The 13877-nt window shown below is 35.5% G+C and overlaps 1 protein-coding gene across 1 annotated transcript; it reads left to right on the top strand.

Moving 5' to 3' along the window:
- Positions 1 to 12704: 12704 nt before the first annotated feature.
- On the top strand, positions 12705 to 13094 carry LOC138877029 (uncharacterized). The gene has a single exon (XM_070156422.1). The coding sequence runs from the start codon at positions 12705 to 12707 to the stop codon at positions 13092 to 13094; it is 390 nt and encodes a 129-aa protein (XP_070012523.1).
- Positions 13095 to 13877: the final 783 nt, after the last annotated feature.

Raw genomic sequence — 13877 nt, 5'->3', positions numbered from 1 at the left:
CTATTTCAATTAGTTTTGACTCTTTTACTTTATTTTGTCACAAAAATAAAAATTACAAAAATATTCTCTTTTATTTAGCTAATTGACATAAAACAGTTTCACTTTTAATTTTTAATTTTACTTTAATTAATTAGAAATGATTTCATAATTTTGTAGTTGTTATTTTAGGAGCTAATATTTTTAGTCTACTAGAGTTAAAGGGCCACTTTTAAAGGTATATTTGGTCAAATTTGGCCCAATTCGGATCTAGCCCATAATAACCCAAGCTCAATACCCTTAAAACCCTAGAAAGACACTTAAAAACAAGAGACACTTATATAATTAGACAAGATTTAAAAGATATCTACAGAATCTTAGCATCACTTGTTGAATAACAAATGAGACATCAAAAATATTATATTAGTAGCAGTTTTCACCTTGTAGTCAATCAAATCCCAACAAATCTCCTAATTAAACTCCCCAATAATAATCTTCTATACATGATCTCCGTCTTTCAAACAAAACTAGACATGCCATCAAAGGAAGACACAAAATAATTTGCACCATTGCAAGCATTTCCTTAAACTTCCAATTAAGTGAATTAGTATATTATGGGTATATTGTAGGTTTGTGATTGTTAATTTAATATGCGTAGAAAATTTATATACGACATAATAATGGTATATCATAAATTAGTATTTGTTTAGTTATGTATGAATATATAATTATATTATATCATGTATTAAGGGTATATTGTAGATTTTTATTTTTTAGTTAAGTGTGTAATAATTATATACACATTATAATAATGGTATAACGTACATCGCATGTATTTATTTATGTGCGCATACGTAATTATATACATGGTATAATAAAGATATTCATGGTATAATAAAAATATACATGGTATAATAAAGATTAAGAAATTAGGTTAAGAATTTTAAAAAATGGAGAATGTCAGTAGCAAGAGAAATTAGATTTAGGGTGAATTCGAAGGGAATATCAGATATATTTATTAAATCAATTGTATACTCAAAGTCAGTATTTTGATCGAATAACTATTATTTTGGTTAAAATTATCTAATATTCGATTATAAATAGTAAGAAAGAAGAACTAAAAATACAAAACAAACCTGCATGTGCTCATCTAGCCATCACTATTGTCAAGCACTTTTCTAATATTTTATTAATAGAGAATCGGAAATGTATTAATGAGGATGAAAGAGAAATGGATATGCATTCATTATAATATAAATTAATTCCTTTATTAGTGGTCTTTCATTAACCGTAAGTACTATTAGAATATGCCATAAGTATAAATGAATCTATCAATTTTGAAAAAAAAAACAAAAGTTGTGCTTTTTATTTAAATAGTTTTATATATTTGCCCCACAATGTTAAAATCTCTAAAAAGAACCCCTAACCTAGAAAAAGGTCAGCCATTTCTGATCTTGAACACACATACCCTAAGCATCATCTACACACCATTCACAACCTTAAGACCTTCACCTTCTTATCCATCAAGACTAAACCAATAGACCCCCGTTTTTCAGCACAAAAAATAGAAAAGAGACCCCTCATCTGAACTTTATCTTCTTCAATGACACCCCCTCTCCTAGCCATTCAACAGACACACACATATACAATGGGAAACACCAGCTATTCGATTTCTCCAGAAAGAGAATGCCTAGCTCCCTTCACACTTCCTTCTGCGCAGCCTTAGGAGCCCAAACACCAACAACCAAAACTCCCAAAGGATCTCTCTCTCATTTTCCTCCTAACAGTGAGAGACGACAGTAGCGCTTCTTTTTTAGCCTCGTCGCTCGAACTGGTGCCTCGCCGAAGTTAATCACTGGCGAGTAACGACGCCACTAGTAGCAGCGAATCCGTAGAGTAGCGTCGTCGTTTGTGTTTGTGCGTAAAAATAAGTCAAAATCCATATGGGTCTAACCGACGACCTCCATTAACTCTGACGAAATCACATATTTGCCTCTCATCGCGGAAATCACCATTTCTGGCGTCCTTACACAGTCAAAAGATTCTCCAAATAACTATTTCTGTTCTTTTATCGTTTGGCACTTTTTGCCCTTTGTTTTGATTTCGAGATCCTGCCGGAGACATCATTGTTTGAGGTTGCTGTCAAATCTGTCCAAAGCTCCGTCTGTTGGTTCCGTCGAGGTTCGAGTGTCATCCGGCGAGATTCCGCCTCATCGAGGTCCTGAACTGTTTTCTTATTTGCTCTTGGATTCACCTACTGGAAATCTCATTATTTTGTTCAAGCTTTTCTTCTTCCTCTGTTTCATTTTGTTACTCTTATGTGATGATTCGATGCTTCAATTGTGATATAAGTTTAACGTGAATTTTTGAATTTATGTTTGGTTGATTCTTTGCATCTGATTCTCTATAGTTTGAACTAATTTTACCCTTTTGTCATTATTGATAAAATAAAAACGGAGTTATAACGAAAGAGAAGTCAAGCCGTGATGATTAGTTGAAAATGTACCGTGAGGGATTGAAATGCTAAACCAAAGTAATTTGGACTAAAGCGAAAAATATTCATCACTTTCATAATATCCTTTGATCGTCAATTTTAGGTATTTAACATGTGGACATGAATTGAGTTTTCATTTTATTTAGTTCTATTTTAATTTGCTTTATTTTATTGTCCACTAGAAGCATGTTTAAGCCGACCACACGTGGGTAGGTAAACTTTTCGGCACGTAAATAATCATCACGGCTATGGGTATGGTTTCCGTGGCATGGTCGTGGTACATAATTCCCAGATTCGGATGCATATTTCATGTGACCTAGCCAGAACTTCTAATAATATTAATAAAATAAACATGTCACAAACCGCATGTGCATTTCATGTAGCGTGGTTTACGATATATTCTAAAACAAATAAATGTACGACTATCATGATTTGTTCTAAATAATTAAAAGCGGTTGAAAGTTAAAAATACACAATAAGTATAAAACATGTAATTAATCCAATAATTAGGCCAATATTAATAGTTGAGCGACCGTGCTAAAACCACGGAACCCGGGAATGCCTAACACCTTTTCCCGGGTTAACAGAATTCCTTACCCGAATTTCTGTGTTCGTGGACCATAAATAAGAGTCAAACTTCCTCGATTCGGGATTTTAAACCGGTAACTTGGGAAACCATAAATTATCCCAAGTGGCGACTCTGAATTTTAAATAAATAATCACGTTTCGATTATTGTCACTTTAATTGGAAAAACTCCCATATACCCTATGCAGGGTAGAAAAAGGAGGTGTGAAGCCGTGAGCAGGTGATTTTTTCCTGACCAAAATACTCCCACAAAATCACAAAAAATAATTTTTTGTAGTTTACGTCAATTTTATAGAATTTCTAGTAATATTTGCTTAATTGTTTGCATTTTGTTGCATTTTTTGCATATATCAAAAAAGCACAGAAAATACCTGAAAAATATATTTAAGTCTCATACATTGAATTTAGATTTTGTGTTCATATTTTATGATTAATTAGTTAATTAATTGCTTTATTAAAATGAAAATCACAAAAATATCTTTCATTTTACATTTTAGCCTTTAATGCTAATTTAGTAGTTTTCTTTTCTTTAATTTTGGATCAACTAATTTTGCAAATATTATAATTAGATAATTAGCTTAATTTTGTAAATTAGATTAATTTAAGATTTTAATTAATTAAAATAAAAACAAGAAAAAGACTTGGTCTATTTGGGCCAATTTGTTAATAGCCCAAATTCAATTCCTCCTTTCCTTGACCCAGTTACGCCCAACCCAATTTCCCCATACCAGGTCCAGCCCTAGCCTTACCTGAAACGACCCCGTTTTCCATTAGTTAAATCCCGATCGTTTATCTCCTTTGATCAAATGGTTAGGAACTTAATACCCCCATCCCATATTACTGTCCAAACACCCCCCAAATCCCTCAGACCCTCCCCACACTCTTCTTCATCTCTCTAAACAGAAACCCTAGTTGCCCTACAAACCTCCTCGCCAGTTCCGCCCTTCTCTGCCGCCCGAAAATCGTTTACAACAGCGGAGCACCTCTAAATCACCTCAAATTCACACCATTTAACCCTAAGCCCCTCCCAAACACTAATCCCTCATTAGTTGATCCCAAATCATCACCCGAATTTCCCAATTTCAAATATGAAAATCCCACCCTAAACCCTAAGTGTAAGCACGTGATTTTTGCCCTATATGAGAATTACTCCCAAAAAATTCAAAAAATAAAGTAATTTTTCTTGGTGTGCAATTTTGTGATGTTTTGAATAATTATTTGTATTTATCTGTGCATGTTTATTTGCTAAATTAATAAAAAAATACAAAAATATGTCGCATTTTGCATATAGGATTTAATTCTACAATTGTTAGTAATTAAATTTGTTTTACAAAAATTAAAAATTACAAAAATAGGCATCGTTTGCATTTTAGCATTTAATGTCCAAATATACAATTTTATGCTTAATTAATACTTAATTGTGCGTTAATTGTTATTGGGAATTAATTTGCGCTTTTATAACTTAATTTAGTTCTTAATAATAGTTTAAGTATTTTTATAATTTAGTTTTAGAAAAATAAAAGAAGAAAAGAGAGCGAAAATATAAAGAAAGTCGGAATTAGGCCTCTTCTTCAACTTCAAGCCATAGGCCCAAAAAATGGCCCAATCTTCCCTACGACCCAGTCCATTTCGAACTGGGTCGACCCAGTCCATAACCCAAAAGACCCAAACCCCTTTGTCTTACATTTTACAACACAAAACAAAAGAAAAAGAAGAAGAAAAAACCCTAAAAACTAAGGAAAGCCATCCGCCCCCTCCCCTTATCTTCTTCTTCTTCCTCAAGTTCCAAGTTACCCTCCCATGTCCGCCCGTCGACCACCGTCCAACAGTTGACGCAGCAACAAAGCTGCTCTCCGACCACCCATGGCTACATCGTCTTCATCTTCTTCTTCTTCGTCCGAAATTCCTAGCCCTATCCGCCATTGACGAAGCTCGTCGAGCTCAAGCTTGAGCTCGACGCTCATGGCTGACCATGCTGCTTCTGTGTCTCAACCAAACAACCAAACGAACACAACCCTCGACGAGTCAGCTGTTGTTCGAAGCTCCCATCGCCGATGCTCGTCATGGCCAAGCCCGTCGCTGCCTTCGTCGTCCAGCTCATTCCGCCATGGATGAGCTTGAGGCCAGCTGCTTCTGTCGAGTAGTTTGAGGCCAAAACAAGCCTCAGCTTTTGCTGTTCTTCTTCGTCTTCTTCAGTGAGCGTCGCCATGGAAGTCGTCTCCGAGTTGATGCTTTGGACGCCGCTGCTAGGTCGTCGCCGCTGCTGCTTTGTCGCGGCAGTGGCTTCAGCTGCCCCCGACGCCGCCTCACCTTCGTCCTCTTCACTTCGGCCTCGCATACACGGATGAGTTTTGGTCGATGTCGTTCGTCGTTGGTTAGTCATTCGTTGTTTCAATCCGGTTAGTAGTTTTTGAATTTTTATTTTGTCCGTATTTTGTTTTGATATTTTTCGAATCTAAAATCGGCGAATGTTTGTTTTATTCATGTCTATGGTTAGATATTTGATTTTTGGTTTTGTTCATGTTCATGTTGTTTGTTAAATTAATTTTCAGATTTCAAAATAGAAGTTTAATTAGTTGTTTTCATATTCATTTCATGTTTGTATTATTGTTTAAGTGAATATTTGTTAGTTTGATGTTTGTTAGATTCAAATTGAAATTTAATTAACTATTTCTTCAATTTGTTTCATGTGTTTATGTATTGTTGGAAATTGTTAATATTGTTAAGTTCAAGCTTAAGTTCATAATTGTTTATTCGTCAATCTTGTTATTTGTCTAAAAAGAATTTAGTTGTGTTAGAGAAATATGTTGGTTTAATCGTTTAAATCCATCATATTTGTTGTTCAAAATAGATTCAATTCATGTTCATACTTTGTTTGATTGTTCTTGAATCCGAAATTTGTATAGTTTGATTTCTTGTTTATCATTTATGATTATTTCTTGAATTTGTCTCATAATCTTGTTGTTTAAGTTTAATATAGGAATTGTTGGTTGTAATATTGTTAGAGTTGATTTTAAGTTCAATATGATTGAATTTAGAAATCTTCATACTTTGTTTGTTGTTGTTGTTGAATCCGAAAATAGAATTGTTTGTTGCTAAAATATTGTTCAATCAAATTTTAGTTGTTCTTTGTTGTTCAATTTGTGTTCATGTGATTTGTTGTTGAAATGTTGTTAAAATCGTGTTCATGTGATATTGTTGTTATGATGTTCATCCGTGTTCATATTGTTGTTTGAACATTGTTAGAAATTGATCATATTGTCTATATTTTGGTTATGTTTGATTAAATGATGTGTTATAGCTGATGGGTAATTTGGTAAATTTGTAGTACGTTCAGGGGTAGTTTGGTAATTTCAGTAAGGTCGGAGGGGGTAGTTTAGGAATTGTACATTTTGTAATTGTTTATTTGAAGCATGGGGGACAAAATGAAATGGGGTGGGTTGTGATATGATTATTTAATATAAAGGGGGGACAAGATTTAATTTAAAGGGAATCTTGCATTATTTTAAATGAAGCATGGGGGACAAAATATAATGGGGTGATGTGATATGTTTATTTAATGTAATGGGGATGAGTGGAAAGATAATGGGTTGGGTAGAGAAAAAGTATTGATTTAAAACCCAGTCAAATATGCAGGAGGAAAAATCACGCACCACATCTGCAGTACCATTACAATTACTCGATTCCCAATTTAAAACCATCATTTCACATCGCATAAGATTGAATGAGAAGGAAATGAAGGCATAAGCCTCAAGGGAATCAAACCGCATGATTAGGAATCAAGAAGGGAAGTGTTCCTAATAGCCTTGTAGCCTCTCGAAGATAAGTACAGACGTCTCCGTACCGATCCGCAAGACTCCACTAGACTCGCTCATGACTCGTGAGACCTAAGGGAACCTAGTGCTCTGATACCATGTTGTCACGATACAAAATCCATTAAATGCCGTGATAGCGCCGAACACCACTATAAGGCAAGCCAACACCAAGAAGTTAATTAAATTCTCATTTAAGTATTTTTGAAATCGTTTCTTTTCCTTACATTAAACAATATATAATGAACTTCACTGAGTAAATAATGATGTCTTTAATCAATTTAAATACTGAAAAATACCATAGTCACCCCAGGACCCGGTGTCACAAGTGCATGAGCAATTTATAGGAATTTAAAATGTAATGCAATAACTGTCCGGAATACAAATTGGACAGAAAAGAAAATACAATACTCTGAATGAGACATTGCTGGCTGCGGGTCGTCTCGAGAGATGCAACTCACCTAATTCTCCGTATCCACCATGCCAGTGCGCCCAATGAGGCCACTAGGCATACATGTGCAACAAAAAATGCACAACAAATGTAGTATGAGTACGAAAGCAACGCGTACCCAGTAAGTATCCAGTCTAACCTCAAAGAAGTAGTGACGAGAGGTCGACTTCGACACTTATTAGTGGTCCAATAATATCAAATACAGTAGAGAAGTGAATAAATATGACACAGAGTAAATATATGAGATAAACATGTATTAAATGCGTGGTACAATTCCCTTCTTTACAATTGTTTCTCAAGCTCTCAACTAGCAAGTTCCCTCCGTAACCGGAGCATATATATAAAGATATATTGGATATCATCAAGAGGTTGTCATAAATCAAATCAGGGAAAAACCCTAAGATACACCGACTTCTAGCCAAGTATTATGCACGAATTCCATTAGAATGATGTATATATATAGGAAATGCCGAGGTGTACGACCGATCCAACATAAAACTAAACTGTGCACTGCCGAGGTCGAACAATGCGTACCATAGATGCATCTATTAACCTGTCGAGGCGAACGACCCGCTCCCATGAGAGTGTGGTACATAAATCCTGCCGAGGCGAACGACCCGATCCCATAAGAGTAGTAGAAAGAAATACCCCGCTCGCGAATCATACGTGCGACGCGGTTAAATATAATTTATTAATAAATCAAAATCATTTTTCTTGATTCCTTTCAAAATAAGGACAATTCAACGTGAAGCTTTTAAAGAGATTTTCTCCGCTCGCGAAGTGCACATGCAACGTGGTTACACATAGATTTCTTAAGTCATTATGATATTTCTCAATTCTTTCGAAAATACGAAATTTCATGGAAACCCTTAAAATCTTAAATTCCTCAATTCAAATTCCTTTGAACACAATTATTATGCAACCCTAATCTTGTTTCTTCTCAGGACAATAATAACATAAATTAACAATAATATCAACAACGCATGATGTAAGCCTAAAACTACTCGGACATAGGCATAGCTAGTAGCTACGTACGAACTCTCGTCACCTCGTGCATACGTATCCACCCATAATTAGAAGCACATAATAATTTAGTTCACCTATGGGGATAATTCCGTATTACAAGATTAGAAAGGAGACTTACCTCACTCCGAAGTTCCATAATCGGCTTTGAAGCCCTTCTGACGACTCGAATCGATGCACAACGCTCCAAAACTAGCCAATAAACGAGAAAATCCATAAATATATGCTCTAATACTCACAACAATTCAATTTAGATAAATTCCTAACTCCGCTCGAAAAGTTGACAAAGTGGCCCTCGGGCTCACATGCACGGATTCCAAAAAAACTCACAAAATCTGATAACCCATTCCGATACGAGTTCAACCATACCAATTTTATCAAATTCCGATAACAACTTGACCTCCAAATCTTGAATTTTCGTTCTTGAAAAGTTTTGCAAAAATCTTGATTTCTTCCATTTAAATCCGAAATAAATGGTGAATATAACCATATAATTATAAAGTATAATTACTTTCGGATATAGAATACTTACCCCAATCCATATGGTGAAAAGCGCTTCAAAAATCGCTTCAATCCGAGCTCCATAGCTCCAAATATGATAAAAATGGCCGAAACCTCGAAATAGAGCTTCTGCCTAGGTATTTACTCTTCGCGAAATGCTTCACGATCGCGAAACACAATATTTCTCAGCCCAAAATTTGCCCTTTGCGATCGCGAAAAATGCTTCGCAACCGCGAAGAATAAATGCCCAGCTCTTCCAGACAGTCTCTAGTATAATGACAATAACTTTTTGTACAAATCTCCAAATTGTAAATGGTTTGAAAACTAGACTCCAAGGACTACAACTTTTATACTTTGCTTATCTCCTAGTTCCTTATAAATTATGAGATATAAGTTTCCAAAGTTAATCCTGTATAACACAAATTTCTTCTTCGCGATTTCCAAACTCTTCCCGGATAGGCTGTAGTGTACCGCTCATAATTTCTTGTACACAACTATAAATGCCAAATGATTTAATTTTCTGAAAATTAGACACAAAGGGCTACAACTTTCTTTTTTTGGATCATCTCCAAATTCCTTATAGATTGTGAGATACAAGCTTCCAAAGTTGGGTGAGTGCAGCAGAAACTTTCCTCTACGCGATCGCGAAAGGCCTTCCGCGATCGCGAATCACTGGCCATTTTCTCCCATTTTACTCATCGCAATCGCGACCAATTACTCGCGATCGCGTAGCATACTGTTGTAGCCAAAAACCAGTAGCTAAAAATGGGCTAGAAATGGTCCGTAACTACCCCAAAACTCACCCGAGTCCCTCGGGACCCCGTCGGAACATACCAACAAGTCTCAAAACGTATCACAGACTTAGTCGAGGCCTTCAAATCACATCAAACAACGCTAAAAACACGAATCACACCCCAATTCGATTCTAATAAAACTAAGAAATTTTAATTTCTACATTCGATGCTGAAACCTATCAAATCACGTCCAATTGACATCAAATTTTGCACACAAGTCACATTCGATATTACGGATCTACTCCAACTTCCAAAATTGGAAATATCAAAAAGTCCACCCCCGATCAAACTTCTCAAAAACCTTCAAATTTATAACTTTCGCCAAATGACCCCGAAATGACCTAGGGACCTCCGAATCCACTTCTGGACGCGCTCCCAACACCAGAATCACCACACAGAGCTATTCCGAGACTCGGAATCCCAAACGAACATTGATAACATTGAAATGCACTTCAACCCCAATTTATGAATTTTTTCCAAAATGCTAACTTCCACAATAGGCGCTGAAACGCTCACGAGTTATCCAAAACCCGATCCGGACATACGCCCAAGTCCAAAATCATCATACGAACCTGTTGGAACCTTCAAATCCTGATTCCGAGGTCGTTTACTCAAAAATTACACTCTAGTCAATTCTTCCAACTTAAAGCTTCCGAAATGAGAATTTTCTTTCCGAATCAGCTCCGAACTTCCCGAATTTCAATTCCGACCACACATGCAAGTCATAATACCTAAAGTGAAGCTACTCAAGGCCTCAAACCGCTGAACGATGCGCTAGAGCTCAAAACGATCGGTTGAGTCGTTACACAAATTAAAGACTGGGTATAATATAAATTATTTTGGTATTATAATCAAAGTTCTAACAATATATTTGATTGCAGAATATAGGAACTTAGGCTAGTTTCTATATTTTAAAGGGTTAAAAAGATAATAAAAAAAGAGCGTGTGAGAGAATTAGCCAAATGTTGGGAGTTTAACGAAGAATTAGGCAAAATTTTATTAACTTTCCTAGAGTGTTAATAATAGAAGAATAATTAAATAATTATTATAGAAAAATTAATTAAATAATCATTTCTAAATATTAATGAAATACTCAAATTACTATGTTGTCCAATGTGAACTATATATTTTAAAGGGTAAAAATGATGAACGACATTTCGCTAAGGACTTTTAATATAAGAGAGATAGATAGATTTTCATGAACGATTACATGTGGTTATATTTTATTTGACCACATAATATATAAAGTTAAAACTCTTTTTTTCCACATTTTTTTCCTTTTTCTTTAGATATATGACTTCAATATGCCGGGATAATGAACTGGATGGACCAATTAAATAAGTAGGAATGTAAGGCAATTAAAAAAAAAAAAATTAGAATCCCCATATTCTCGATCCCCATATATATATATATATATATATATATATATATATATTCAACACAGTTCATGAAGTATTATGCAAATCCATTACTAGTAAGATACAATGGCCTTGATTAAGGATTTGGGAAGACGAGAATTATATTTCTAGTTATTAATTGGCAAAACTATAACTGAAAAAGAAAAAAGAAAATCTTAAAGACAAATAACATGATATTAGTACTAGTGTTCAATTTGTTTAGATATTCCTTTTGACAACAATTTGGTACCATAAACATTTATTTTGAACAATAATAAAAGAGTTGTTTACACGGCAGGGTCATAGTATCACACTTTTGTGTCCAATTTGATGGGATAAAGAACATGATTTTAAATTCTATTTTAATATCTTCATAACGATAGATTTCAAATTCTGCTCAAGTATTCGAATTTATCCTACTGAGATCCAGAAAGTTTTTTGACATAGTTGAAATGACAATTCAATAACGAATTAACTCGAACACTTATTTTCTAATACTCGCATGACAGCTTAAAGGTTCAAAACTAAGTCAAATGTGGAACTTGCATCCTTAAGGTTTTACAACTCATTTTTTATAGAAACGAGGCTGAAGTTTCCTAGAAAAAGACAGCTAGAAGTAAACTATGTTAATGAACAGATCCCTGAAAACATGCATAATTAAGTAAAAAAAAATCATCATGATGCTTCTTACGTAAGTGTTGAAGTGACTGCTATAAATATCAGACTTTAGTCAAATTTTAGGTCATTGCGTTTATAATACATTATTTTTCATTTTCCACGCGAAGCTCATTATTCATTTTATTACATGACTAATTTTGATTCATGCTGAAAAACACTCACAAGAAGAATTCAAGTAAGATTATTTTTGAGTTTAAAGAAGACCTTCTCCATCAGCTGCTTTAGTGGTCGGTCTTATAAAACTTGCTAAGCCTCAATTTCTCTAAGAATATTCCCTGATGATCAGGATGATTTCTTTTACCTACCACAACGATCTATCCCGGCCGGCCGGAACGGCGTTACGCAACATTAGCTAGGCAATCAAGGCCGGTCGAACACTTTGAGATGTACATATATGCAGAGGCAGAGTAAGGATTTCAAACTTATGACTTCGGGATCCTAATCTTTTTAAGTTATTGAGTTCTAAGTTAATAACTTGTACATATTGAGAATATAGTCATGAATCAGTAATCAGTATTGTATAACAGTGTTGTATCGTATTTATTCTTGTACTGGTGCTGAGTCAACACTACCCTTAGTCAGTAATTAGTGGTTAGTTTTACAATAGGTTAATTGTATACATATAGTGAATAACGTCAGATATTTGGTGGTTGGTCAATGTTCATAATTTCAGTTTAATCAACTTTAACAGCTTCTTATTTCCTCTCTCTTCGAGAAGCTTCTGCAACTTCCATTGGAGGTGATTCAGAGCTTTCTTCACTCTCAATCTTGACATGGTATGCGGAGGTCCGATCAACGACCACGCCTCATCTCTTTCTACTATTTTTAGTCATTGAAGTGATCTAGGGTTTCGTTTGACTTTCTTCGATAATCACAATTTGTGGAAAATTTGAATCGGACACATGTAATGACGATCCGTTAGCGGTCTGAAGAAATATCAGCTGTACGAAGAATATTCCAACTATTATTCACAAATCTCTCATAAAATCTCCATGGCAGTTACAAATCAAATTGATGAAGCGACCACAACCACAGCGGCAGCGATGACACAGACCACAATCGATGCTGGGAGTCCTCTTTACGTACATCCTTCCGATAGCCCGGGATCCAGTCTAGTTCCATTACCTTTTGATGGGATTGGATATCGTTCCTGGAGGAAGAGCGTGCTCAGAGCCCTTTCAGTGAAGAACAAGATAGGTTTCATCACTGGAGATACTGAGAAACCTATTGTGAATTCTCCACTCTTTCGTCAATGGGAAAGGTGCGATGATATGGTCACCTCGTGGATCTTAAATTCCCTATCAAAGGACATAGCTGATAGTGTTGAGTATGTAAACGATTCCGTTGAGCTGTGGAAGGAGCTACAAGATCGATATAATTAGACGAATGGGGCTAAGCTATATCAAATTCAGAAGGAAATCAACGATTTGAGTCAGGGTGTGCTTGATATCACCGGCTACTACACGAAAATGAAGAAACTCTGGGAGGAATTGAACACTCTCAGTGTCAAAGCTCATTGCAGTTGTATATGCACTTGTGGGGCGAAGGAGAGCATGCATAAGGTAGAACAGGATAGGAGGCTCATACAGTTCCTAATGGGACTCAATGAAGTGTATACGGTTGTTCGAGGAAGCATACTTATGATGAACCCCTTGCCAAACATGGCGCAGGCATTTGCCCTCCTAATACAAGAGGAGAAACAAAGAGAATTTAGGCCCATGAACCAGCTGAATATCGATTCCACAACACTAAATGCGAACCTAGGTGGAAAGAATTTTAAGACAAACTACTCCACTGGAACTGGAAACCAAGCTGCAAACAATAGAGCTCGACCTTTTTGTGACTATTGCAAGCGACAAGGTCATACTAAGGATAAGTGCTACAAGCTCCATTGTTATCCTCAAAGTCTCAATCAGGGACCATAACAACAGTATAGACAAGGTGCACAAGGGTATAATAACAATACAAGGTTCAATAAGGGAAGAAATGCCACGACAAATGCAATCACAAATGTAGAGGAAGGAGAGAAACTGGAGCTTTAAAGAGAAAGTCAAAGTCAGAATGTCAGTCTTACAAAAGAACAGTATGGAGAAATTGTTATCATGCTACAACATTTTCAAACAGGAAACATTGGAGAAGGTTCAGCTATTTGCAGGTATGATTGC

The sequence above is a fragment of the Nicotiana sylvestris genome, chromosome 1, assembly GCF_000393655.2.
Source record: "Nicotiana sylvestris chromosome 1, ASM39365v2, whole genome shotgun sequence".
Classification (NCBI taxonomy): Eukaryota; Viridiplantae; Streptophyta; class Magnoliopsida; order Solanales; family Solanaceae; genus Nicotiana; species Nicotiana sylvestris.
This window is presented reverse-complemented; position numbering and strand designations above follow the sequence as displayed.